Genomic DNA, 24,919 nt, shown 5'->3' on the forward strand with positions numbered 1-24,919 from the left:
CGCCGCGTCGCCCCAAAGAAGCACCTGCCAGTCTCTTTAAAAGGTTTATTGATCATATACAAAATAAAGAAAACCTTATATATCACAAACATACACTATGTACAGCAATAAATACCCGGGGGGCCAGGCCCAGTGCTGCCCCTCCTGGACAATAATTTAGCAATAAATACTGCGCAGGGCAGGGGTAGGGCACCAAGGCCACTGCCCTGCAAGAGGTCAGGCCCCTGCCCGCCCTACACGAAGTGTGAGCGCTCGGGCCTCACCCCGCATCCAAACCCCAGCCCCTCCTCACTTAGATCTTTAATAACCTCCATCCCACCCCAGCAGATCCCGGGGTCTTCTCCCACACACACAACCTCCCCAGGCTAGACCTAGGCAGGGCAGGCAGGGACCGATCAACTCTGCTTGGACCCACCTCTCAGTGCCAGGAGAGCAACAGGGCTGGACACGCGGGCAGCCCTTGTCCTGTTGCCAGGAGAAGGCTTTCTGTGCCCACTCCCGTTTGGTTAAAGGCTTCAGGGACTAGCAGACTGAGGGGGTGGGAAGAAGGGCAGGGCTGGGACACAAGGTTGCTGGAGGGGCCAAAGCCCAACTGGGGTCACCAAGAACAGGGAGGTCTCACAGTTTATCGGGGACACACTCTAGCTCAGACTCAAGGGATACCCACGGTATCAAAGCTGCTGCTCCAGGGGCAGGGTGGAAATGTGCGGGACTGGCCCAGCAGGTATGATACACACCCAGGACACAGGCCAGAGGCATGACAGGCATTAGTCTCTCAGACACGCCCTGCCTCTGTGTGGCACTGATTATGTACTCCACTCTCCCGACCTGCTCCAAGGCCAGACAGCCAACAGGAAGGCAAAAATACACCAAAAAGAATTATTCAGTGGCTTCTGGGGGAAAAATCGTTAATGTGTTGGTTCCTTTCACCAAACCACAGCCTAAAAAAGTAACTCACAAGATCGCAGGGCGGAAACGGTGCAGCAGGCTGCGGCTCAGACTTTCCAGATGTAGATGGGAGCTTTGGCCAAGTGGCCACTCCAGAGGGAGGCAGCAGGGACAACATGGGACCTGACCATCGTCCCAAAGCAGGCTGCAGCCACTCAGGGCCGTGGGCTGGGCCCTGACCACCGGTCAGAAGTGTGCACGCATATCTGAAACATGCACCAAGAGCTGAGCCAGCAACACCAGCGCCACCCAGAGCAGCAGCCAGGGGCTTCACTCTCCGGGTGAGAGCTGACCTGTCCCTGCTGGGTATTCCTCTGAAATCTGAGTGTCCATATTAGGATAAAAGAGGAGTTGGGGCAAAGTTAAGGTGGAAAGGAAGACATATATCACGGTTTACTTGGCGGACAAGTTTGAGAGACCTGGCCTTGGCCAAAGCCCTCGATTCGCTGTGTCAGAAAAACCGAGGTGAGAAGAGACCACCACCCTCTCAGTAGGAAAGCGGGATTAACAGAGATCAGAAGGACAGCACACTCACATCTGCACATGAACACAGCATCTATGTCAGGAATTCCAGGGGAAGGGGAAGAGGGGTGGAGTGGCTCCGCAGGGCTGGCCTGACAGGGGACAGGAACACTGCCCTAGACCCAGGGAAGTCGCCCCAAATCCAAACCTCTTGAAAGGAGGTATGGCCTCGAAACTCCAGAAGCCTCTTCTGCCAACGCACCAAGGACCTGCACCTCCCATTCAGCACGCATCAACCCTTACACCCTCCTCTTCCACACTCCCTTCGCCTCCAGGTCTGCAGCCTGGCAGAGGTGCTCAAAATGGATGGCCACCCACAGCCAGGACAAAAGTGGGGGCTGCACAGGGACAGGGAGGGCCTGTTTCTCCCCAATCCAAGGCAGATCATGATGTTTTCTTTATGGATACTTATGATATGATTCCAACTAACTCCTGGATTCTACTTAGACAAGATCAGACTGAGGGGAGGGGAATGAAGTCACTAAATGACAAGAGTCAACAGCCAACATTTCCATTTTCAGGCTGACCCAGGTAGAAACAGGACTTGTCTCTGAATACCTAGAGCAAAGAAAAGCTCATTAACATGACAAGTGTTGATGGTACATCCCTGCTCCCATCTTGTGGGCACACCAGGCCAAACTCTTGGATAAAAATCCCACCACCCACAGGGTTAAGCCCTGTCAGGCCACAGTTTTTCATCTTACCAGCCCACATTTGTGTGCTTTACAGGAGTCTGGGCCCCACAGAGAAGAAACCAGCAACCCTGGTGAAAGGCCAGGGCTCACATGGCCAGACACAGGGCTGCAGCCTCTTGGAGGTGGGTGGGGGCAGCCCCTCCCCATCATATGCCTACAAGGAGCCTCCTGAGCCCAGCTGGGAAGGGCAGCAGCCTCTGGCGAGGAACTGAGAACAGGAGGTAGGCTGGGCCCCCACAGGGAGGAACCTCCAGCAGAAGCCAAGCAGCTGATCCCTGGAAGACACAGATCCCAAAGGGAGGCAGAAGGCAGGCCTGAAGCCAAGAGCTGCCACAGTGGACCAGCGGAGAAGAGGGACAAGACCCGGCCCTGGAGACTGTAGCCCTTGTCTGCACTGGTGGAGACCCCCCAAGGCTCTCAGAGTGAGGCAGGGACAAGGAAGAAAGGGCTGCCCCCGGTGGGCCCCCACCCACTCTGCCTGGAAGCACCATCTGCAGCATGGAAACACCTCAGGGTTCAAGCGGGCAGCGAGACCTGCAGCCCACGGCGTGGGCAGCCTATAGGAACAAAGCTGAGGCCAGAGGAAGATGGCCAGGGAACACTTGGCCATAGCCCTGCGGCCACCCACAGTGACTCCTTCATCCCTGCAACGGCACCACCTAAGGCCAGAGGTGGTGGGTGTGGAAGCAGTGTGGGGGGCCCCAAGGGACCCCAGTTTCACCTACTCCACCACTGGATCAGCCCAGGCCCTAGACATAGATGTAGCCAAGGCTCAGTGGGGGAGGCATGACAGAACCCCACGTCTCACCTCCTAGGGACCAGGATCTGGTGGTGGGCACAGACTCCTTGAGCTCTGACGCAGCAGGCGCCACGGGGCACCCCAGCCCAGGTCCAGCAAGCCAGCAGAAGCAAAAGCACAACTAAACCCAAAAAACGAACACGGGAAAACAGACACAAGAAGTGACACCCACAGGTCAAAGGTCACCAGAAGCACCAGCACTTTACCGCTGCACAAAACCTCACCAGGCACGGACGACACCACGGCACCGGCAAGAGACGGAAGCAGGAAGGGCAGAGGAGTAAGTCACTTTCGGTACAATTGCAAAAGATATCAAAGAGGACGGCCTTCTGGTCGGCTCACGGCTTGGCTTTTTTTTTTTTTTTGTCTTTTTTTTAAACTAAGTTTTATAAATAATGTCTGATAACTCTGTGTATATAAAAACTAAACTCCAACAGCCACAAAGAGGTGTCCGTAAGTTTACAAGAAAGGGATTTTTTTTGTTTTTTTTTTTCTTTTTTTTTTAACTAGCAAAGTTTCTATTATACTTTCTTCCCTTTTCCATTTATATGGTCAAATGGTCTTCCTGCTTGTTTTTTTTCTAAAAGACAGTTTTATAAATACTCTGCAGCTCTTTTTTTCTTTAACTTTTAAACATATAATTAATTTAATAACTTTGTAAAAGGAACTTCTCTCTTTTAAATAAAGGGCTATATAACCACACAAATAGGTCATGTAAACAGTGACACGGGACCCATCGCAGGGCACACTGGACTCACCCTCACGTTAAGAGCACAACCAGCGATTTGGTCTTGTTCAGTGCAACGGGTCAGGCCTGAGCGCACAGCCCCTGGGCCCAGCTGCACACTCCCAGCACCACTGCACCCAGGCTGGTGGTCCACCCATCAGGGCCTTCAAGCCCGCCCTGCTCTCAGAGCAGAGCCCATCTCTTCGTGCTGGGCTAAGCTGAGCTGCTCTCCTGGGGCTAAAGAGAGTGAATCCTTCCCAGGCCGCGAGCCTGTGGCCACTCGGGAGTGGAGGGAACACTGGGACCCTCACTGCTCGGGGACATGCGAGGCCCAGCGTGCCTGCTTCTTCTCTCTCCCGCAACTCTCTAAAGTCCATTCCCACAGCACCAACTCTGGACTCCAAGCCTGCATGGCCCTGGTACAAAAGGGGTTGGGGCGACCCCACGTCACCGCCGAACTGACCAATCCCAACATACAAAACACACGACGACAATGACGAGATCAAAGGGGCTCAGCCCGGCGCCCCTGGGGTACAGGTTGTGCTTTGCAGGGAAGAGAGAAGGGCGGGGAAGAGAGGGAGGAAAGAGAAGAGAAGGAAACAGAGGGACAGGGCAGCCGAATTCGCCATGTGCCTAGTGGCCCCGCAAAGACCCGCCTGGGCAGACGCGCGTCCCTACGATCGGGCATCCGTCTTGGACTTTACTATTGTGATGACGCTGGTGGCGGCCACCTTGCCTGGGACAAGGGGCCCCAGGCCGGCGGCAAGGGGGCCCCGGGCTGGCGCCACAGGGCTGCGGGCCACCGTCCGGGCGAAGGTCTGCAGCGCCTCGTACTTGGAGCGTAGCGCGTCGAGCTCCAGCTTCATGCTGGCGTTCTCCGAGGCCAGCTTCTCCACCTCCTGCTGCAGCTCCGCCTTTTGCTTCTCCAGCTCCTCCTTCTGCGTCACCCGCTTCACGCGGCAGCTGGCAGCGTAGCCGCGGTTCTTGAGCGTGCGCCGGCGCTGCTTCAGCTGGACGATCTCCTCCTTGGATAGGCCCCGCAGGTGCTGGTTCAGCTCCCGCACTGACATGGTCACCAGCTCCTCATCCGTCAGGCTGGTGCCATTCTCACCCGGCTCCCGCTTCACCTGGGGCACAGTGCACGGGGTCACAGGCCAAGCGGGCACGCCCACTGTGCCCCCCCACCTCAGCCAGAAAGCTCCTGTCCCTGCCCACTCACCTTCAAGGCCTTGTTTCCTTTATTGGGGGTCGTCATAACCCGGGGGCACAGCGAGCAGGCGCTCTCTGTAAGACATGGAGCAGAGGTCAGTACCCTGGAGACCACCCTCGACCCCCACCCCAGTTCACAGAGCCCTTGCCGCACAGCCCGCCCCAGCCTGCTGTCCAGGTGCCCAGCCCCCAATACCTGATCGGAAGCAGCCTTTGGCCTCTCCCAGGCTGGGCTGAGCTGCTTCCTGTCCACCCTGCCCCTAGAGAACCAGGTGGGAGGTCAGGAAGGTCTGACGGGAGAAGGGGAACTGAAGGCTGTTAGGAAGGCAGGCGCAAGACAAGGGGCGGGGGAGAGATTAGAAGGAATAAGACGCGGGAGAGGCAGGCCTAGAAGGAAGCCGGGAGCTTTAAAAATAACCCCAGCACTGCCCCAGAGCACGGCTGTTCCTGGCGAGTCACGCTGACTCAGCACATTGCCTCTCGCTCCCCCGCCGCGCCCGCACTCCCTGGGCCCGCCAGCCAACAGCGCCCCAGGAGAGCCGCAGCCGAGCTGCTGGGGGCCAAAAAGGCCAGCCTGGCCAACAGCAGGTGAGGGCCAGCCAGTGACCCTGTGTGTGCATCTTCCAGGGTCCTACCTTCTACAACCACCTCCCCTGAGCTGGTCTGGGACAAAGCCCCCTGCTCCCTGGGTGCACAGGGGCCCCACTGGGGACCTGGCCAGAGAGGAGGCTATAGGGAATCCCGAGTCTCCCAGTCTCCTAACTTTGAAAAGCTGGGGGTGGGCCGTCCATCTAGCTCTGGTCTATTGGCAGGACTGACCAGGGAGTTCCCCCACCTTCCAGGTGGCAGGCCATCAGCTGGGAGGAGCCTGGCCCGAGGCCCCTCCGGCCCTCCCAGTCTGCCTCCTCCACTGATGGAGTAACCATCCTGTGGCTTTGGGTTGCAGGAAGCAGCCCCTGCCCCACCCCATCAAGGGTATTTCACAAGGGCTCCCAGTCAGCCACCTGGGGCCTGCCCAACTGAAGGCTGGCGGAGTCAGCCCCTCCGAGCCAGCTCCTCTGAGTCCCTGCTCTCTGGTCCCTGCCCCGGGTGAGTGCCCACAGGGCCAGGGAGCAAAAACAAAAGTGCTGGGGAGGCTGGACTAAACAACCAACTCTCACCCACTCACGGTCCCTCCAGCACTCTGCTGTCACTTTCTTGCTAAGGACGTTTCTGGGATTCCCAGCTCAGCCCAGCTCCCACCAGACCCTTGGGCATGGACCCCCGCCTCATGCTCCATCCCCCCTTTCCAGGTTTGATGCAGTCGGATGGGAGGCTCCTCCAGAGGAGCCAGGATCACTTCAGGAAATTATGGGCTGGGGGGCTTCTTACTCTCATCAGGGGAGCTGAAGTGTGGCCAGGTGGACGCACACATTCTCACCAGGCTCAAGACTCCACTTCAGCCAGCCTTGGACCAGGAGGTGAGGCTGCAAGTACAGAGCAGGGAGGGGAGGCCAGAGACCCCTTCCCACAGCCAAGCCAGCTCAGAGGCAAGGTCCCGAGGCTCCAGCCACTGGATTCTTCCAGATAAAGGATGGGGAAGACCTGAGCTGGAGGTCAGAAGGCCCACAGGAGCTCTTTCCTACACATCCGGCACGACACTGCCCCAGGAGACAGGCCCTCAGCCAAGCATGGAGGGGCCCCCTAGCCTTGAGTGCAAGTCAGGGTGCAGAGACACTGCCCTGGCACCAGCTTCGCCCACCCCCATTGCCCCCACCCCTGCTGCTAAGCACAATGACAGTGGTGACTTCCTGAAGAGATCACACGGAAAAGTGCCTCCTCTACAGATTTTGACCTCCGCAGAAGGCCTGAACTCAGCACAAGTGCAACCCATCACCTCCTAATCAAAGGTGCGCCGAGGGATGGGGGAGGGGCAGGCCTGAGCACAACCAGTGCTTCCAGGCTCCTGGCCTGGCCTCTGGCAACCCGGGATTCCCGCTTAGCAGAGACAGCCTCCGGAGCTGGGCTGAGAGGGACCATGCAGGGATCCCAGGAGCTGGACTGAGGAGAAGCTGCCCCCACCCTCCTCCAGCCCTCAAGGCTGGCCAGAGCTGGGGCCTGTCATGCACCCTCTGCTCCCTCACGCAGGAGGCACAGATGGTCACGGCTCTGCAACCTGCGAGGGTACCTAGGCCACCCATTCACACTGAGAGCCAGGAAAGGGAGGGAGATTTGGGAGCTCCATCTCCTTTGGCTAAAGTAGAAACTCCCGTGCCTGAACAAAGACAGTCCCGCTTGGCTGCAAAGCCCAGTGGCCGAAACTCCCCGGCAGTCATGGCCTCTGCTCCATAAGCTCTCAGCTCCTGAAAGTCACTCTTTGAACAGAACCTAAAACTTAGTTTCCACTGATGCATAAGTGACTGAGAAGATGTACATAAATGGGCCGGGCGCGGTGGCTCACGCCTGTAATCCCGGCACTTTGGGAGGCCGAGGCGGGTGATCACGAGGTCAGGAGATCGAGACCATCCTGGCTAACACGGTGAAACCCCGTCTCTACTAAAAATACAAAAAATTAGCCGGGCGTCATGGGGGGCGCCTGTAGTCCCAGCTACTCGGGAGGCTGAGGCAGGAGAATGGCGTGAACCTGGGAGGCAGAGCTTGCAATGAGCTGAGATCGCGCCACTGCACTCCAGCCTGGGCAACAGAGTGAGACTCCGTCTCAAAAAAAAAAAAAAAAAAAAGATGTACATAAATGCCCCTCCAGGACGCCGAAATTTTCCCAGGGCATCAAACTCCAGGCCAAAGGTCAGCTGAAGCATTGAAACATCTGGAACCTATAAGCCCCGGGGCTCAATGAGAGTGGACCTGTGTTCTGTGTGTATGTGGGGGGCTTGCTGAGAATGTACCTGTGTGTGTGTGTGTGTGTGTGTGTTGGGGGCGGGGGGCATCCCTGAGGGCAAACCACAAAGTAGCCTAACCCAGCCATGAACTCCTGGGCAAAGGAAGTCTACCTTCGTGAATCTCCATATACCCAAGGAAAGGTGGCTCTGGCCACATCACTCCCAAGCTGCCACTTTCTAAGCGTCCTGGGCCGCCAGGCCAGACACCCAACAGGGCCACTCCCTTTGCTAATTTCACACAACACTGAGACCCCACTTCAGGTAGGGACAACTTTGGGGTGACTGGGTGCTGCGTTCTGCCACCCTGTGCCATCCACACCAGCCCATCTGCTGCACCCCAAGGCTAGGCACCCTGAAGCTCCCACCACCTACGGTCTCATCCCAGACTCCAGGGCCAACTGGGGAGAGAGGCAGGGCTGCTTCCTCCCCCTTGCCGTTTCCTGGTAGAGCTGCCTCTGCTTCCTCCCTGCCCAGCCCACTGTCACCCAGAGCTTGGTACACACACCCCTCTTTCTCCCAGGGCCTCGATCTCAGCCCAGGGGCTGTCCAACCAGGCCAGTCCCAGGGAAAGCCTACTTCCCCTTTGGCTAGCTCGGCCCACCGAAGCTCCTCCCCTCCCTCTCACTCAGGGAACTATTTCCCAGTTTGGGAAACTGCTCCAGACTTGGGACCAGGACCAGGTGCCGGAAAAGAGCCGCCTGGGAAGGGGTGGACCGCCCGGGGCTTCACCTTTGACCCCGGGAGAACACCTGCAGCGAGCCACCCCCACTTCCTCTTCAAGCACCCCTGCCTTCAACTGGATCGCTCGGCGCTCACTTAAACAGGCACCCCAAGGCGCCGGGCCTGACCCCTCCCACATCCCCACGGTTCCCTCCCACCTCCCGCTGGCGGCCTTTTAGTCCCCGAGGCCCCTCGCTCGAATCCCCTCCAGTATCAGCTTGAGCACCGAGTGACCTCATGCTGATGACTCAGCAAGTCTCCCTCCGGGCTCTGGCACGCGACTGACGGAACCCGAGCCCGATCCAGGGGCAGGGTCTTCCCCGCAGCACCCCCACCGCCGCCCCTCCTCCCGGGCTCGCCGCGGACCCCCGCGCCGGGGAGCGCTGACGCGGCCACCTGATGAATCAGCAGCTGCGGGCCGGGCCGCCGGGCCCTGGCGCGGACCCCCAGGCGCCTCGCTCGACCCCACCCTTTCCTCCCGCCGTCCGGTGCCCCTCCCTCCAGGACGCCCGGGTCTCCGAGTCCGCTCCGCACTCGCCCGGCTCCGCGGGTCCGCCGCCGCCCGCAGCCCACCCCCAGTACCCGGGCGGCAGGGGCAGGAGCTGGCTCCTGACCGCTGGGGAAATCGAGGCACGGGCCGCCAGCAGGGTGCGCGGCAGACCCGAAACCAGTGGCCCCCGCCGCCGGGCCCCCAGCCGCCCGCCTAGCTCCGGGAGGAGCCCTGCCCGCGAGCCCCCTCGGCCCCCGACGCGCCGCCCCCGCCGCCCGGGCCCGCCGCCGCAGCCGCACTCACCACACTGCGGGCCCGGCTGGCCGAGGCCGGGGCGGGGCGGGGCCGCGCGCGCTCCGAGGCCGCGCGGGGCAGGGACCGGCGCGAGGGGTCCGGGCCCGGGGCTCGGGGGACTCGCCGCCTGCGCGGGCCGGGCCGAGCGCACTAGGAAGGCCGGGCCGGACCAGGCTCGGGATCCGCCGCCGCCGCCGCCGCTCCACAGACGTCACATGATGTTTGGTCACGTGGGCTCCATTCATGAAGCGGCGACGCGGCCGGCAGGCGCTTAAAGGGGAAGGCGCGGCGGCGGGAGGGCAAACTGCGCATGCGCAATCCGCGCGCCGTCGTCCCTGGCAACACTGGCTGCGCCAGCGCCGGGCGGGGTCTCACGGGCCGGGCCTGGGCGCGCGGCCAGAGCGCCAGGTCCCCACCCCCAGCCCCCGGCGTCCTGCAGCCCGAGCCCGCCTCGCCTGGCTCCTGCGCCCGCCGTCCAGGGCCCCTTTCCAAGCTCGCGGACGCCGGCGGCGTTTTCCAGACCGAGTGCCCAGCCTAAGGCAGGCTCTGCGTGCGCCCCGTCGAGTGGTGGCGGCGCTGACCTGGGCCCTGCCAGGCAGAGGCGCTCTTGCGTCAGGACGGCGCCGCCGGAGCCCCGCGATTCCAACTCGGAGGTCCCGGAGCGGCGCGGGGCGGGGACGGCCTGGCAGCTCCCAGCAGCGAGGGGCGATCCCCGCCCCCGCAGCAGACCCCCAGCTGCCCAGGCCCTTCCTGCGCCACGTGTGCCCAGAGCTCCGCCTGGGGAGACTTCGCTGCTTGTTGGAGATGCCCAGCGGTAGGGGGCGAGGACTCGGGAGGAAGGGAAACGGGGGATCCTGTGTCTGGACTTTCTCCTCCACCCTCTTCCCTTCGCAGCTGTAAAGCCTGGGAGGGGAAGGGTGGCCGCCCCGCCAGCAGGTGAGCGGGGAGGAAGGGGCGGGGACGGGCTGTGGGGTCCTCCTGGGCTCCGTCCGTGAACTATGCGAGTGGACAGAGGCCGGCCTCGAAGTCCCGAAGCCGTGCGGTGTAAGGCTCAGAAGCGTCCCTCCGCCCGTCCCTGCCAGACCCCAGGAACTCCGAGCCCCACAGCACGTTGTCGCCGTGTGCGCTGTGGGGCTGCATGTGGTTCTTACGGTGGTGTCCTTAGTCGTCGGGGACCTGCTCCCCCTGCTCTGGGCACAGCCCGAGTCTCACAGGCTCTAGGGGCATGATATGGTCCTGGCGTGGCTTCCGAGGCCTCAACCTTAGTGTACAAAACAGCACACGGGGCCCTGAGGCCAGGAGTGCAGCCCCGCCTCCTGCCTCCTCCCTGCTCCCGTCCTCATCCTACCACACCACACTGGGCTGGCGCGGGGAGGGCGCCCTGAGCCGCTGGGCATCCTGCTCCGCGGGAGGGTGAAGTCGTGCATTGCTGGGCGGTGAGGGCTGGGTCGCCCTCAGTGCCACACAGGGGGAGCTGGAGCCACGGTGCCGTCAGGAGCCAGGGGTGATTGGCCCTGGGGCTCGCAGCCCCCACCCCGCGGGCAGACGCTCACCAGGCTGTCCCCACTCACTCCCACACCCCGACTCCTCCTCACAGGGTCGAGCCCGCTCTCATTTGCACCTCGGCGCGGATTTGGAACGTATTTATGAATCGTCCTCACTGCGGTGCTGTCTTCTCCTGGGAAGGAGCCTCAATCCTCCCTTCCCTGGGCACTGTCATAGAGATGGGCGGGACGGGCTGGGGAGGACACTCAGGGAGCTGCCCAGGCTCCTTTGCTGCCCATCACCCCAGAATCTTCTTGGGGTGGGTGGGGTCCCAGGCACCTGCAGAGTAGCAGAGGGTGGCTTGTAGAAAAGGGTGTTGAGGGAGGGGAGGTGCCGCGTGGAAACAGCCCAAGCCAAACCCCTAGGACCTGTCTCCCTGTCCTAGAGAGCCGAAGGTGTTCCGTGGTCAGTGAGGGCTGGCACTGGCTCTGCATGAAGATCTCACCTCTCCATCGGCTCCTGGCCAGCTCCCCAGGGAGAGCCCGAGGCACTTGTTGCTGGAAACAGTGGTGCAGCCATGCTTGGGCCAAAGCCCATGAGGCTACCAGAACCGCGAAAGGCTACTCTACTGAGAGGGATACTGCGAGAGAGGCCCACAGGTTTCCAAGCATCCCTCTCACTGCACACACTCATCTCCACGACCCTCTTTAAGTGCCACCTTGAGGCCTGGCTCCCTGTTTGGACTTCTCTGCACCTCCAGGAGCTCACTTCCTGTCACAGCTGGATGCCTCCCTCCCGCAGGCACCTCCCCAGCATCCTCCTGCCCCAGGCTGCGCCTTCTGTGGGACTGACCTTAAGACCCCGTTGGTTCCTCCTGAGAGCAGCAGGTCTCAACCAGATGCTGCCAGGAGGGAGGTGCTAGCGTCCACACCCAGACAGGGGTCCTGTCCAGCCCTGCTCTCCCTGGTCTCCAGGCAGGGCCCTCCCAGGGTGGACATTCCCCATCTCTGCCTGGCCAGGGGCTGCTGACCCATTGGTTCCAGAGTCTGAGCCTGTCCTGCACAAGTACCATGGACAGGGGTCAGCCGGGCACTGAAGAGGAGTGGCAGAATTGGGCAGGGCAAGGGCCCCAGCTGGCAAGCTGAAGTCAGGGCAGTTCCAACCAAGAAACTGCGGCAGGCCAGGTGCAGTGTCTCAAGCCTGTAATCCCAGCACTTTGGGAGGTGGTGGGAGAATCGCTTGAGCCTGGGAGTTTGAGACCAGCATTGGCAACATAGAGACACCCTATCACTACAAGAAAAAAAAAAAAAAAAAAAAAGCTGGGCATGGTGGTGGACACCTGTTGTCCCAGCTACTCAGGAGGCTGAGGTGGGAGGATTGCTTGAGCTCAGGGGTTGCAGGCTGCAGTGAGCTGTGATCATGCCACTGCACTCCAGCCTGGGTGACAGAGAACCTCTCTAAAAAGAAGTAAAATGAAAAATAAACGGGCAGAAGCTGAGCCAAGCAGAGGCGGGCAGCTCTTCCTCCAGGGCCCACTTGGCCTGCTGGGGCTCACTCCAAACTGCTTCATTTTTGGAGGGTCTTTCTAGGACTGAGAGGTGTCAGAGCTGGTGACAGGAGCAGGGAAAGCACCATCCAGCCGGCCCCCAGGGCCCCATGTAGGGTTCCTCTGCCTGGCAGCATTTCGATGCTTCCTAGCAGGATCCTTGGGTTCTTGGCCCCCAGCGCCGTCTCCCTCCTTGACCTGCTGAGACCCACATAAAACATGTTGCCTCTTGGCTTGGGCCCGTCCTCACGCTCTGTGGCTTCCTGGGTGTCCACCTCCCCACAGCCTGCCTCACGTACCTCCCCAGACTTCTCATGCATGTCAGGAGCGTCCTGTGGACTCTGGCTCTACCTGCCTCTGGCCTCTGCTTAATCAGGAACCCACAGTGGGAAGGCTCCTAGGGCTGGCCTGCTGAAGCAAACGCCTCCTTGCAAAGCTTGTCTGCACCCCTCCACACACCTCCCCACCTCCCCATGCATCCTCTGGGGCCCAAGACCTATCTGCCTCACTTGAAACCCATGTCGCCTGCTCGCTTCCCTTGTGCCCCCAGACCAGAAGCACCTTTGGCAGCCCCGCGCCCCTCGTCTTGCTCTGCGTCAGCACCTGAGAGTGGGCCCTAGCAGGGAAACTGGCTTTGAGGGGAGTGGTCAGGGGGCAGCTTTGGTCCTGGGACAGGCATGTAGCCTGTGGGACAATCTCTTCTGGGGGCACCTCTGCCCAGGTGGGAGGGGTACCAGGATCTCCCAGCACTGCCAGGCACTTTGCTGGGGCAGGGGATCATTCTATTGCTCACAGCCCTGACACAAGGGTATTCCCCACCCGCCCTGATGCCCACATCCACCCATACAGGAGGGGGCCTTCAGGGGAGCCTGCGGGGACTCCCAGCCCAGCACTGTCCATCTGTGTCCCCCGCTTAGCTCCTGCGCTGCCAGATCCCAGCCAGACAGCAGGGACTCACCCCACCTCCCGTCCCCTTTGTGCCTGGGTGTGGTGGGTACTGTTTATGGGGAGTGGCCAGGACTCTTGCCAGGGGGAGAATGGTGGTGGAGGATGTACCCATGCCATCTGCCCTGCCGCAATGTTTCCTCCCTGTTCCCCTGCATGTCTTCCCTCCCTCTGGGGAAACGCCGGATTCTGTTCCCCAAGCGCCCCTCCACACGCCTCGTACATACCAAGCATGGTTCTGCAGTGGGCCTGTGGGGTCTCTGGAAATGAGTTCCAGTGATGAAGTTCCAGAAAGTTGCTCAGCTCTCCTAACCCCTGCACACCCTGGAGCCCCCTGCACACCCTGACTCCTGGCACACCTCGGGCCCCCCTGCACACCCAGACACCCTGCTGCTACCCAGCCCAGCTCCCCTCACACAGTGTGCACTGCCTCTGGAGGGAAGGGGGCCTCATCTTGCTGTCTGCATACTCAGTAACTATGTGTTGGTTGAAGGAACCAGAGCACCCCTGGCCCTTGTAACCCAACCCTCAGCAGCTCCTCCAATCCTGTGGGCCTCCTGGAATGGCTGATTGTATGTGTCCACTTGACTGGGCCACAGGGTGCCTGAGCGTTTGGTCAAACATTATCCTGGGCCAGGCGCGGTGGCTCACGCTTGTAATCCCAGCACTTTGGGAGGCCGAGGAGGGCGGATCACGAGGTCAGGAGATGGAGACCACGATGAAACCCCATCTCTACTAAAAATACAAAAAATTAGCTGGGCGTGGTGGCGGGCGACTGTAGTCCCAGCTACTCGGAGAGGCTGAGGCAGGAGAATGGCGTGAACCCAGGAGGCAGAGCTTGCAGTGAGCTGAGATTGCGCCACTGCACTCCAGCCTGGGCGACAGAGCGAGACTCTGTCTCAAAAAACAAAAAAAACACACATTATTCTGTTTCTGGCGGGGGTGGGGAGGGGTCGCATGAGACTAACACTTGAATCTGTAGACTTTTGCATTAGATTACATTGACATTTTAATCAGTAAGGCAGATGCCCTCCAAGATGTGGGCGGGCCTTGTCTAATCAGTTGAAGGCCCCCACTATTCCACCCACAGCAACCACCCTCCCCCACAGGCAGGGCCTCCCTCCTCATGTGGCAGACAGAAGTCAGGACACTGGGGGCTGGAAACCAACTTATAAAACTGAAAGGGCCAGGACAGAAGTGATAGCACCCTGCTAGGGAGGTCAGGAGCAGGAGGCGGTGGCCACAAGAAGTTCACCAGCAGCCCAAGGAGCCCTTTCCCCAAATGTCCATGGGATCTGGGTGCTTGGCAGCCAAGAAGGGCTATGGCCCTTCACGCTGGACTCGGGATGCCTGGACCCTCTGGCCCTTCTCACACGGGAAGGAGAGGTTTCTCCCTGAATGGAGGGCAGGGAGGGGCCAGGAGGAGGCGTGGGATCGCACCTCTGCTGAGCCTTCCCAGAGGGGGTCCTTGACCTTTGCCCTCAGGAAGGAGCCCATGCCAGCTGATACTGGAGTAGGAGTGGGTGAACACCCTCCGTGCTCCTGAGCTCTAGAGGAAGGTGGTCCTGACGTGGTTTGGGAGCAGAGGAGAAAGGAGGTTGAGGTTGGGGAATCCACCCCCGTTCCAGGCTGGGAAGCAGTTGCAGACCACAGAGATTTCCAGTGGGAAGTGATGTGGCCCCTCCCTGGCTATGTCCTTGGCTGGCCCCTGTGCTGATCAGAGCCACAGACAGTGGGCCACTTTGGGGACCCCCTAGTCCCCCTAGTGATGAGAGAAGAGAAGGTGGTGGCACGATGGTGGTCAGGCAGGACGCGTCAATCCTTGCCCGCTGGGGCCAGGCTGCGGGGGAGCAGCTTGGTGTGGCCAGAGGGCGACAGAGAGGTCCCTGCAGGGGTGTCCAGCTTCACCTTGTCCAGGATGGTCTTCTTGATGGCAGCCGGTGACACCTGCTCTTGGTCAGCCATGGACTGCAGCTCCCTAGAGAGGCAGGGAGAGGTTGGGTTTGGAGCACAAGCGTGCACCCAGGAAGAGGGAGCGAAGCCCACAGCTCCCAGTGCCAGTCAGCCCTGGGTGATGCCATCAGCCTCACCTCAGCACCTTTATTCCCCTCTGCCAGCTGCTGGGCTCCCTCTCACTTCATTTGAATCAGCTCAGCATCACCAAATCTCCCTGCAGTGCCCCCCAGACCTGAGTTCTCATGGCCCCACCACAGGATGTGGGTTTACGCCTGTCTCCCCTGCAGGCTGGAGGTGAGGCCAGGCCCTTCGTGTTCCCCTCACTGTTACAGGGTGGCACTCGCAGAGTCTGAGGATGTCTGGACTGGAGAGTGGGCAGTGTGGCGAGAAAGACATCCTCACCCACCCTGCAGACCTGAACTGGGGACAGCGGCTCCCAGCCTGGCTCTGCCTTTGACCAGCTGTGGGATCCCAGGCAAACAGCAAACTCTGTCTCTCTCCTGCTCTTTGCTTCTTTCACCTTCCATGGAATTTTCCTTGTGCCTGGATGCTGCTGCGTGTCCTGCTGGTCTAACTTAATCCCCCAGCAAGGGCAGGAGGAAGGTGGGACCAGGCCCACAGAAGTTTCCTAATGCCGCCCCGCCACCCCACTGGTGTGGCCCCTGGCTCGAATGACACTCCTGGCTATGACAATGGTGGACCTATGTGGGGAGCACAGGGCAGAGCATCCGGGTCCCTCTGTGGATGTTCCCTCCTCACAGGAAACGGAAGGTGGGGAGGGGCACTGCCCACAGTAACCCAGGGAACCTCAGGGGCCCCCGTGTCCTGCACAACACCAGGCTGGAGCTCAATACGTATCTGCTGAGCGCGTGAATGAGCAGATGTGTGTGAGAGAGGCCTCTGCCATGTAAGGACTGGAGACCAGGGAAGCGGGCAGGGCGGGGGGCCCACCGTGTGCGGATGCAGGAGGCCTCCACAGCGTTGATGAGCAGGGAGCGGAAACCCCCACTCTCCAGCACGTGCAAGGCATGGATGGTGGCCCCACCAGGAGAGCTGACGTTGTCCTTCAGCTGGCCTGGGTGCTGTTCTGAGTGCAGCAGCATCTTGGCAGCCCCCTGCAGCCAGAAGAAAGGCTGATGGCTGTGGGCACCCACCTGCCTCTGCAGGGCACTGCCCCAGCCACTGTAGCACACACTGACTCCCCACTTGGCTCCTCCCAGTGCAGCCCCAGGGCTCTGCAAAGAGTGGCCCCCCGAGAGGGTCAGGAAACACACTGACCAGGAGGGCCTGGGCCCCAAGGCGGACTGCCAGGCGCCTTGGAAGTCCCATCTTCACGCCCCCATCAGCCAGGGCATCCAGGGCTGTGAATGCCTGTGGGGAGAAGGCAACCTGAGCCTCTCTCCTGGGCTTCTCCTCCTTCCCTTCTGGGCAAGCTCCAGTTCCCACAGCCTTGGAGCCCTCCACCCTGGCCCTCCCGGGGGGCAGAGACAGATGTGCCCTGTGGTCCCGGGAAGTGCCCGCCGCCGCCAGCTGCCCCCGAAGTCCTACGTAGGCGGGGCCGCTGCCACTGAGCCCCGTGACAGCATCGATCAGGTCCTCTTCCACCTCCGTGCAGAAGCCCACGCTGCTCAGCAGCTGCTCCAGGAGCCTCCCATCCTCCACCTGGGCGTGCGTGCCTGTGGCATACACGGTGGCCCCCTCCCGCACCACGACTGGAGTGTTGGTCATGCAGCGGATGACCCTGGGGGCTGGCCGAAACGCTGACAGCTTCTGGAAGAGAAACCAGTGTGTCCGTCTGGCCTTGGACGCAGTGCCTAGATGCACTCACCCCACCGAGCAGTGCCCGAGCTCTCCCAGTGGGCCAGGACACTGCAACCCTTTTGCAGATGAAAATGAAGTACTGAGGGCCCAGGCTCTAGACATCCCCTCTCCACACCCCACTGGGCCTGCGGTGCTACCTTTTCAATGGAGCTGATGGTGACGCCGGCCGCGCAGGACACCACAATGTGCCTGTCCTCAATGTCGGCGCCTATTTCATCCAGGATGAAGGGGATGATGTGTGGCTTCACAGCCAGGAAGAGCACATCACTATGCTGCACTGTCTCCTTGTTGTGGGGTGTCAACTTCACCCCCATCTTCTGCAGGGGCAACAGGTGGGCTCAGCCTGGTCCCGTGGCTGTCTGCACCCCCACCAAGCCAAGAGCCCCACAGGTAGAATGGAACAGAGAATGCTGGAGTTGGGGGTGTGCAGGGTTGGGGGCTCAGGGCTCTCACCACCCCTTGATGACCCTTCCCACCCAGAAATGGAGGAAGAACTCTGTGTGGAATGTGTCCCTGTTGCAGACAGAAAAGGACCCTCCATCCACGCCACCGCCCTGCCCCCAGCCTGGGACTGCCGTCCCCCAGACCCAGCTCTCCACGTGGGAGTGGTGGTCTCAAGCAGCCCCCAGGTGTGTTCCTTGGCTGCCAGGCTGTGGCCCCACCTGCCAGGCCCCCAGAGGACCCCTCGAAACTTTAACCCTGTGCAGGGAACTCCATTCCAGAACAATATCCTCCTGTCAGCTGTACACACTCCCACCACCCAGGTCCCAAGAGCAATCAGCAGGGCGAGGAGGTGGGGTCCATGAGACCCCAGCCCAGGGCCCCTGCCCTCACTGGGGTGGGGGCTACAGCACACACTCCTGCCTCTCCACGCCCAGCCCCACAGGGACTCAGTCTCCTTTCTCCCTTTCACCTGCACCTACCCTGAGAGCAGAAACCGTGGCCAGGTCCATGTCTGGGGAGCTAGCCATTATCTTGTGGGCAGCCAAGACGCCTGAGGGAAGAAACAGTTCCTGTTCAGTTTTTTGTTGTTGTTGTTGTTGTTTTTGAGATGGAGGCTCGCTGTGTCGCCCAGGCTGGAGTGCAATGGCGCAATCTCGGCTCACTGCAAGCTCCGCCTCCCGGGTTCACGCCATTCTCCTGCCTCAACCTCCCGAGTAGCTGGGACTACAGGCGGCCGCCACCACGCCCGGCTAATTTTTGGTATTTTTAGTAGAGACGGAGTTTCACTGTGTTAGCCAGGATGGTCTCCATCTTCTGACCTCGTGATCCGCCCGCCTCTGCCTCCCAAAGTGCTGGGATTACAGGCGTGAGCCACCGCGCCCGGCCGGAAACGGTTCTTCTTCACGGCCAGTTCTGGCTTCCCTCCCTCCCCATTCCCAGGAAGGAGAGTGAGACAGCACAGGTAAAGCCCCAAACACACAGAAGCTGCCAGTTCCCCCAGGACTCAGGCCTTGTGACCCAGCACCCACCTTCAGCCCCCAGCCCTGCAGAAGCGGAAAGGGGCAAGTCTCTTCCCCTGGGCCTCGCCGTCCCCCACCTGGGGGCCTACCTGCTGCTGTGAAGCCCTTGGCCAGGGCAAAAGCCAGCTGGCCAGCGCCGATGAAGCCCACGCTCATGCTGTCGGGAGACCCCGGCCCAAAGCCCCCACAGACGGCACCGGCTCTGCGGGACGAGACCGGCAGGATCGAGAGCAAGTTAGGGGGGCAGTGCCAGCCTGGCCGCTCCTCCTGCAGCCGGGTGCCCACCTCCCCTGATCCCAGCTGGTCTAACTTTCCACTTTGCTGTCCGGCCCGTTAACTGCTTCGGGGCCCCCAGTCAGAGCGGCGGTGCCTGGCCTGCTGCCTAGCGTCCCGCACCCACTGGAGGGGTGGAGGTTCCGCAGAAGAAATGACTGGGAAGGGGGAAAAGTACGGGGAGGGCCCGGCGCCTAGGGGTCCCCCGTCTGGGTTCCCACCCCGCCCGGAACTGGGCTGCCGTCGCGCCCCACCCGGCGACCGCCGCCCACCATTCCCGGAGCCTGACCCCAACCCAGCTACCGTGCGCAGGTCGTCCCCACCCCTCAGCGCTGCGCCCGCCACGCGGCAGCCGCACCCAGGCCCCGCCCCCGTCGCGCTAGCGAATCCGGGCGCGGCCGCCAGGCGCTGGCCAATCAGAGCGCGCGGCGGCGCCAGAGCGGTTGCATCATCCGGGCGCCCCTCCCACGGCGACCGCCGGACCCCGCCTCTCTCGCGCCCCGGGATCCCCCGACTCCCGGATACACACCCTCTCCGGCACGCGGTCCCCTGACCCGCGCTCCTCCTGGTCGCGCTTCCCGGGACCTACACGTGGGGTCCGAGGACGCGGGCGGAGGGGGCGGCCCGATTGGGGCCTGTGAGGGGCCCTCCACGCAGGGCTTTTGTCTTGGGCCACCCGGACACGGACGCGTCAAGCTGGCGTCCCTGGCGCGCGGCCGGCGCTCTCTGGGAATCAGTCCCTTCTACTGTCATCGGGTTTGGAGAAGCCCGGCTGTACAGCGTTTTCTTTCCTTTTTTTTTTTTTCCCCGCGGGGGCAGAGTTGAAACTAATTTGCCAAGTGGAAGCATTTTAAATATATCACTATTTCGGCCCGGCGCAGTGGCTCACGCCTGTAATCCCAGCACTTTGGGAGGCTGAGGAGGGCGGATCACCTGAGGTCAGGAGTTCGAGACCAGCCTGACCAACATGGCGAAACCCTGTCTCTACTAAAAATACAAAAAATTAGCCGAGCGTGGTGGCAAGTGCCCGTAATCCCAGCTACTGGAGAAGCTGAGGCAGGAGAATCGCTTGAACCCGGGAGGTGGAGGTTGCAGTGAGCTGGGATTGCACCACTGCACTCCAGCCTGGGCAACAAGAGCGAGACTCCATCTGAAAAAAAAAAGAGAGAGAGAGAGAAAGAAAGGAAGAAAAGAAGAAAGGAAAAGAAAAGAAAGGCATGACACTGCGGCCACGGATGTTCCTCTAACTGGGCACACAGCGATGCTCCACTAGCAAACGCAGGAAGCCCACCCCATCATGCCCCCGCTCCCACGCAGCCCGGAGCATCCTCCAATACCCAGACCTCTCGCCTGCCTGGGTTTTAGAGGGAGTGAAGCTCCAGTCACTTCCCCCTGAGGACATGCTCAGAGTTCATCTGAGTCGGGCCTGCATCTGGGGCTCTGGATAGTCAGGGTCCCTGTCGGTGGCAAGATTAAGGGCGAAGTCAGAAGGGATCACTGGCAGCCCATTCCCCTGCCAAGGGGTGAGGGGAGCTGCCTTATTTTTTCTGTGCTGTATCTTAGATGATGACAGGCTATTCTAGCACGTCATTTCAGAAGGCCTGGGACATTCCTGCCACAGCGGCAGGGCCACGCGTTCTGGCTATCTGTCTACCTGGTCCCCCCACTGTGAACACGTAATGACCACCACCAACACTGGGAGGCTGCTCTGTGGTGGCCATGGTAAGAGCTTGTCCAGATGGACAGCTCAAACCTGGGGCACGGAGGCTAGCATCGCCTAGGCGCTTTGAGAGCCAAGCTCCCCAGGCTGTTTCAAAATCACTTTTCCCCAAGTGATAACAGCAAATAACACTTTTACCTAAAAACCCAAAAACCCAAAATGGACAGCCCTCTGGGCCAGGGATACACTGTCAACAGGACTGACTCTGAAGGAAGTCTCCCAGGCCTGGGTCCCTTCTCCTTCCTTTCTGTCCCTCAGGACCTTTGTGAAGGTGGCAGAGGGCCACCGGACAGGGAGGAAATTGGGAAGTTGGTGACAATTAACTCGTTTCAGAATTCTGGCCAGTGAAAAAAAGGAGAGAAGGAGGCTGGGTCCTCTCCAAGACTGGTGCCCAAGTCTCCCCTGAGCCAGGAGGCAGGTGATCCCTATGCCCCCTCCCTATCGCCCTCAGCCAGTGGCAGGCCCAACAGCTGACTGCCCTCGTCTGGGATCTGCCATTGACCCCAAAACACCCACCCCTCTGAGTAAAGGACGTCGGCCAGACCCTCTTTGTTGGCTAACGTGAGCGAGACTCCTCCTCAGCGGCCAGTGAGGCCCCTTCCTCACATTCTTCATGGCAGCAGCACAGGCCTGGCTGTGGGGACTGCCGTCCAAAAGGAGCAACAATGCGTCTGTCCATTGCTGTGTCCAGGGCCTCTCGAGACCCCCAGATGGGCATGGGGGAGGAGGTGAGCGCTGCGGGCCTCTGGGAGGGACGGGCATGAGCCACAGGCCGGTCGGAGCCAGGCTGGCCCGTCACCCCTCTGAGGCAGAAGACACTGCCTGCCCCTTCCCCAGGAGGTTGCTCAGCCCCTCAGGAGCCCAGCCTGCCCTGACTGTGATCCCAGGCCACTTCCTTCCTCAGCCTTCCCCCAGAGCATGCTAGGAGGGGCCGCCAGGAGGGGCCGCCGGGAGGGGCAGGTCCCCTCAGCAGAGACTGCTGGTCCAGAGGCAGGGTACGTATAAATGTCAGAATTTATTTCCTGCTCAAGGACGTCAATGGGGCCCAGTCAATGGGCTGAGGGGCTGTTGTGCCACTGCCCACACGGCTTGAACTCAGGGGTGGCCAGTGGGTCAGCTCCTGGCTGGACCAGGCTGGGCTTCTTCTGTGCAGGAGAAGCTGGCTGGAGCGTGGAGGATGATGGCCCTGGCGTCAGGAGTGTTTCGGCAACTGGACCCTTGAGCAGAGGCAAGCAGTACCCAGACTCTGTGTCCAGCGGGCGCCCTCAGCCGGGCTCCCTCCCAGTGCCACAGATGCCCACAGTGCACAGATGCCCACCCGGCACTGCTGAAGCTGCTTCGTCACAGCCGATGGTGGGTGTCCAGGTGGGGCTCCGTGGCTGTGGTGGAACCAGGTCCTCCCCGTCCACTGTGCACTTGGTGCCGTCGGGCTCTGCAGGCTCTTCCAGGCCACCCGTGCCACCTCCAGCCTGCGGACACTCTGGAGACAGCCTGTTTCCAAAGGCTGTGGCTACTAGCCTGGAGGCTTCCCAGGCGTGGGTGGGAGAGGCTGGTCCAGGTTTCTGGCTCCTTCTCCGTGAGCCGGCACCGCTCCCCAGGCAGGGCTCTCTTCCCAGGGTTCTGGGAGCTGCCTCTCTGAACCAGGAGTGGTCCCGGCTCCCCACGCCCCTCCCTCCCCTTGCCTGGCCCAGCTACTCTCCTGGGTTCGTCTCCTCTGGAAGTCATTCCTTTTTCAGCTTGCCTTACCCAGCCTGAGTGTGGTCTCCAGACACTAATGGAGGTACTGGGTGCCTCGCAGATCCTTCTAGCCTCAGTGTCCCCAGCTGCAAAATGGGTCACAACAGCAGCTGCTTTAAAGTTTTCCCTTATGTTACAGTGACCAGCACTGAGCCCCAGGAGCGCTGGGAAATGCTGAGAGAGAGTGAGCTGGGGACTGGCCTGGGTGAGGCTCTCCCCTGCGTCTGCTCAGGACCTCTGCCCTACTGTCTTGCCCCGTCCCTCTGAGCCTAGCCTGGAAGTCGGGGAGCGACCTCTCCCGTTGTACTTCATCTCCCCTGAGCCCGCGGCTTCCCTCCTGCTCGCTACCTGACACCTTGGTTCACCTGAGTTTCCCTCGCAGAGCCTGGAGCTGCTGGCCAGAGAGCAGAGGTGGGCGGGCTGCGGCTGTGGGCTACAGGCTGGGCACGAAGCGAATCCTCTGGGAGTAGGCGAGGTCGACGACATACAAGAGCAGGTTGACGTAGGTGAAGATGGCCACCACCAGCTGGCTGTCCCAGGGACAGCTGCCCCGAGCACAGGCAGGGGGCCGTTTGGGCTCACCGTACTTGGGATCGAAACAGAAGACCGGCCAGATCACGGCGGCGCTGAGGTACAGGAGCACAGCCAGGAAGGTGTACACCACCACCAGCCGGTCGAAGGGGCAGCCCAGGCCCCCTGTGTGGCCCATTACACTCAGGGCCACCACGACCACGGTGGCCAGGAAGCACAGGCTGTAGACGGCCACGCACCACTGGGTGGCCACATAGCGCCCGTAGCGGCTGTCGTGGACCAGTGCCCCGAAGATGATGCAGGCCACAAAGGCCTGGACGATCTTGAGGAGCCCCGACACCGTGGCCATATAGCTGGTCACTTGGCCGGGCCGGGCCCGGGTCAGGGCCACCTCCACAGCGTAGGCCAGGAAGAGGAGCCCAGCGAAGACACTGGCTGCTAGGCGGAAGTCCCTGGCAGCACAGCCGGCGGGCTCGGGGGGACACTCCCGCCGGGCGAAGTACAGTGGATACAGGACCGCAGCCGTGGCGCACAGCAGGGTGGCCAGCATGGCGAAGGCGGCAGTGAAGTTGCCCCAGGAGAGCCGCAGGCAGCCATGGAGCCGTGTGAACTCACAGGCCACCACCAGCGCAGAGACGGCGAAGCAGAAGCCCCAGGCAGCCATGCAGAAGGTGCCCTGGATGCCCGCGAAGCCGCCCCGGTGGGCCACCAGGCTGAAGGTAGTACAGCCAAAGGCCAGCTGCAGCACGCGGGCTGTGCCCACAGGGGACATCACGGCGCCCAGGTGCAGGTACGCACCCCCGGGGGGCTCCATGGTGCTGCCCATCTGGCCACCCACGTTTCCGGCTCACACAGTGCCCCAAGGCGCTGGGGTCCCTGCTGGGCCAAGGCCCCTCAGTCCCCTGCGGTAGTGGCAGGTGCCTGCAGCCTGCAGAGGCAGTGACGACGGTGACATTGCAGCAGGGCAGCCTCTCTCCTGCCTATGTGAGGCGGCCCCCCCAGCGCTATAAATAGACAGCCATGATCAGAGCTCCGGAATAGCAGCCCACGTGCCTGTCCCCATCTTAGAGAGACATCTGACCCCTGGTCCCCTGTGGAGCCCCTGCCAGGACCATTAACCCATTGGCTGCTGGCACCACCCCCACCTCCGCCTCCCACGCACCTGCATCTGTCAGTCTGGTCAGTTGGTTTCGTGGTTCGTGGGGGAGGGGGAGGGAGAAGGAGGGGAGCAGAGAGCATGAGGGTCCCCACGGGGTAACCCCAGCTCCAGCAGCCTCCAGGGCCAGCTGTGTGGGGGAGGGGTGTAGGAGGCAGGAGGCGGCAGCCCGGGCTCCCGGGGCTCGAGGGGGTTGGGGGTGGTTTCCCCAACATTTATCTTACCCTGTCCAGATGGCCGCGTGGTTCAGAGCCTGCATGGGCTTCAGGATTCTGCTGTCATTGCCTGGGGTTCGCAGGGCTCTGCTGCAGCCATGGGGGGAGCAGAGCATGGAGACCGTGGCCTCTACTCCCCAAGCCCCGCTCCCCACCCTCATTCTGTCTTATCCCTAACCTGCCTGGGGCAGAGACGTTTGACTGTTAGTTACTGTCTGCAGGGGCCATTCTGGGGATCTTCACTTGTCCTTCACATTAAACACCTAGAAAAACACTCAACTCTTCCCTTTCTTTTTTTTTTTTTTTTTTGAGACGGAGCCTCATTCTGTCACCCAGGCTGGAGTGCAATGGCGTGGTCTTGGCTCCCGGGTTCAAGCAATTATCCTGCCTCAGTCTTCCAAGTAGCTGAGATTACAGGCGTGAGCCACCATGCCTGGCTAATTTTTTTGTATTTTTAATAGAGACGGGGTTTCACCATGTTGGCCAGGCTGGTCTTGATCTCTTGACCTCGTGATCCGCCTGCCTTGGCCTCCCAAAGTGCTGGGATTACAGGCATGAGCCACTAGGCCCGGCCCCTCTTTTTTTTCAAGACAGGGTCTAGCTCTGTCATTCAGGTTGGAATGCAGTGGTGAGATCACAGCTCACTGCAGCCTCGACTTCCCAGGCTCAAGTGATCCTCCTGCCTCAGCCTTTTTATTTATTTACTTATTTATTTATTTAACCACTTGCACTCACTCCCAACTCTTCCATTTTTAAGCTAAAATATTAAATGTTTTTAAAAAGGAAAA

The 24,919-nt window shown here is 60.9% G+C and overlaps 3 protein-coding genes across 9 annotated transcripts; all 3 read right to left on the reverse strand.

Moving 5' to 3' along the window:
- Window positions 1-31: 31 nt before the first annotated feature.
- On the reverse strand, window positions 32-9,491 carry MAFG (MAF bZIP transcription factor G). Of its 7 annotated transcripts, none has more exons than XM_063616545.1 (4): window positions 9,293-9,491; window positions 5,097-5,160; window positions 4,911-4,975; window positions 32-4,818 (listed from the first exon to the last, which is right to left on the reverse strand). In XM_063616545.1, the coding sequence occupies exons 3-4, from the start codon at window positions 4,944-4,946 to the stop codon at window positions 4,366-4,368; spliced, it is 489 nt and encodes a 162-aa protein (XP_063472615.1). In that variant the 5' UTR covers window positions 4,947-4,975; window positions 5,097-5,160; window positions 9,293-9,491; the 3' UTR covers window positions 32-4,365. The 7 variants fall into 7 exon arrangements, with proteins under 7 accessions (XP_063472615.1, XP_063472614.1, XP_063472616.1 ...); XM_063616544.1 differs by lacking the exon at window positions 9,293-9,491 and adding an exon at window positions 6,321-8,638; XM_063616546.1 differs by lacking the exon at window positions 9,293-9,491 and adding an exon at window positions 6,321-8,638 and having other exon boundaries at window positions 5,097-5,215.
- A 4,759-nt stretch (window positions 9,492-14,250) lies between these two features.
- PYCR1 (pyrroline-5-carboxylate reductase 1) lies at window positions 14,251-19,047 on the reverse strand. The gene is given in 9 exon segments (XM_055242465.2): window positions 14,251-15,237; window positions 16,167-16,330; window positions 16,494-16,586; window positions 16,764-16,985; window positions 17,174-17,353; window positions 17,960-18,030; window positions 18,589-18,672; window positions 18,675-18,701; window positions 19,014-19,047. Coding segments are annotated over 9 exon segments (1,038 nt in total). The 3' UTR covers window positions 14,251-15,074.
- Window positions 19,048-21,488: 2,441 nt separating this feature from the next.
- MYADML2 (myeloid associated differentiation marker like 2) lies at window positions 21,489-23,609 on the reverse strand. Its single transcript, XM_055242218.2, has one exon. It carries the CDS (start codon window positions 23,584-23,586, stop codon window positions 22,663-22,665), a length of 924 nt encoding a protein of 307 aa, XP_055098193.1. The 5' UTR covers window positions 23,587-23,609; the 3' UTR covers window positions 21,489-22,662.
- Between the last annotated feature and the right edge of the window lie 1,310 nt (window positions 23,610-24,919).

Source organism: Symphalangus syndactylus, chromosome 14, assembly GCF_028878055.3.
Source record: "Symphalangus syndactylus isolate Jambi chromosome 14, NHGRI_mSymSyn1-v2.1_pri, whole genome shotgun sequence".
NCBI classification, from domain to species: domain Eukaryota; kingdom Metazoa; phylum Chordata; class Mammalia; order Primates; family Hylobatidae; genus Symphalangus; species Symphalangus syndactylus.

Excerpts from the sequence above, each read along its gene's own strand:
- MAFG (XM_063616541.1), bottom strand. Across the intron at positions 4,976-5,096 it reads CAAAGGCTGCTTCCGATCAG|AGAGCGCCTGCTCGCTGTGC; the intron begins GTATTGGGGGCT and ends CATGTCTTACAG. Across the intron at positions 4,819-4,910 it reads AAGGAAACAAGGCCTTGAAG|GTGAAGCGGGAGCCGGGTGA; the intron begins GTGAGTGGGCAG and ends ACTGTGCCCCAG.
- MYADML2 (XM_055242218.2), bottom strand. The coding sequence starts at position 23,586 with ATGGGCAGCACCATGGAGCCCCCCGGGGGTGCGTACCTGCACCTGGGC.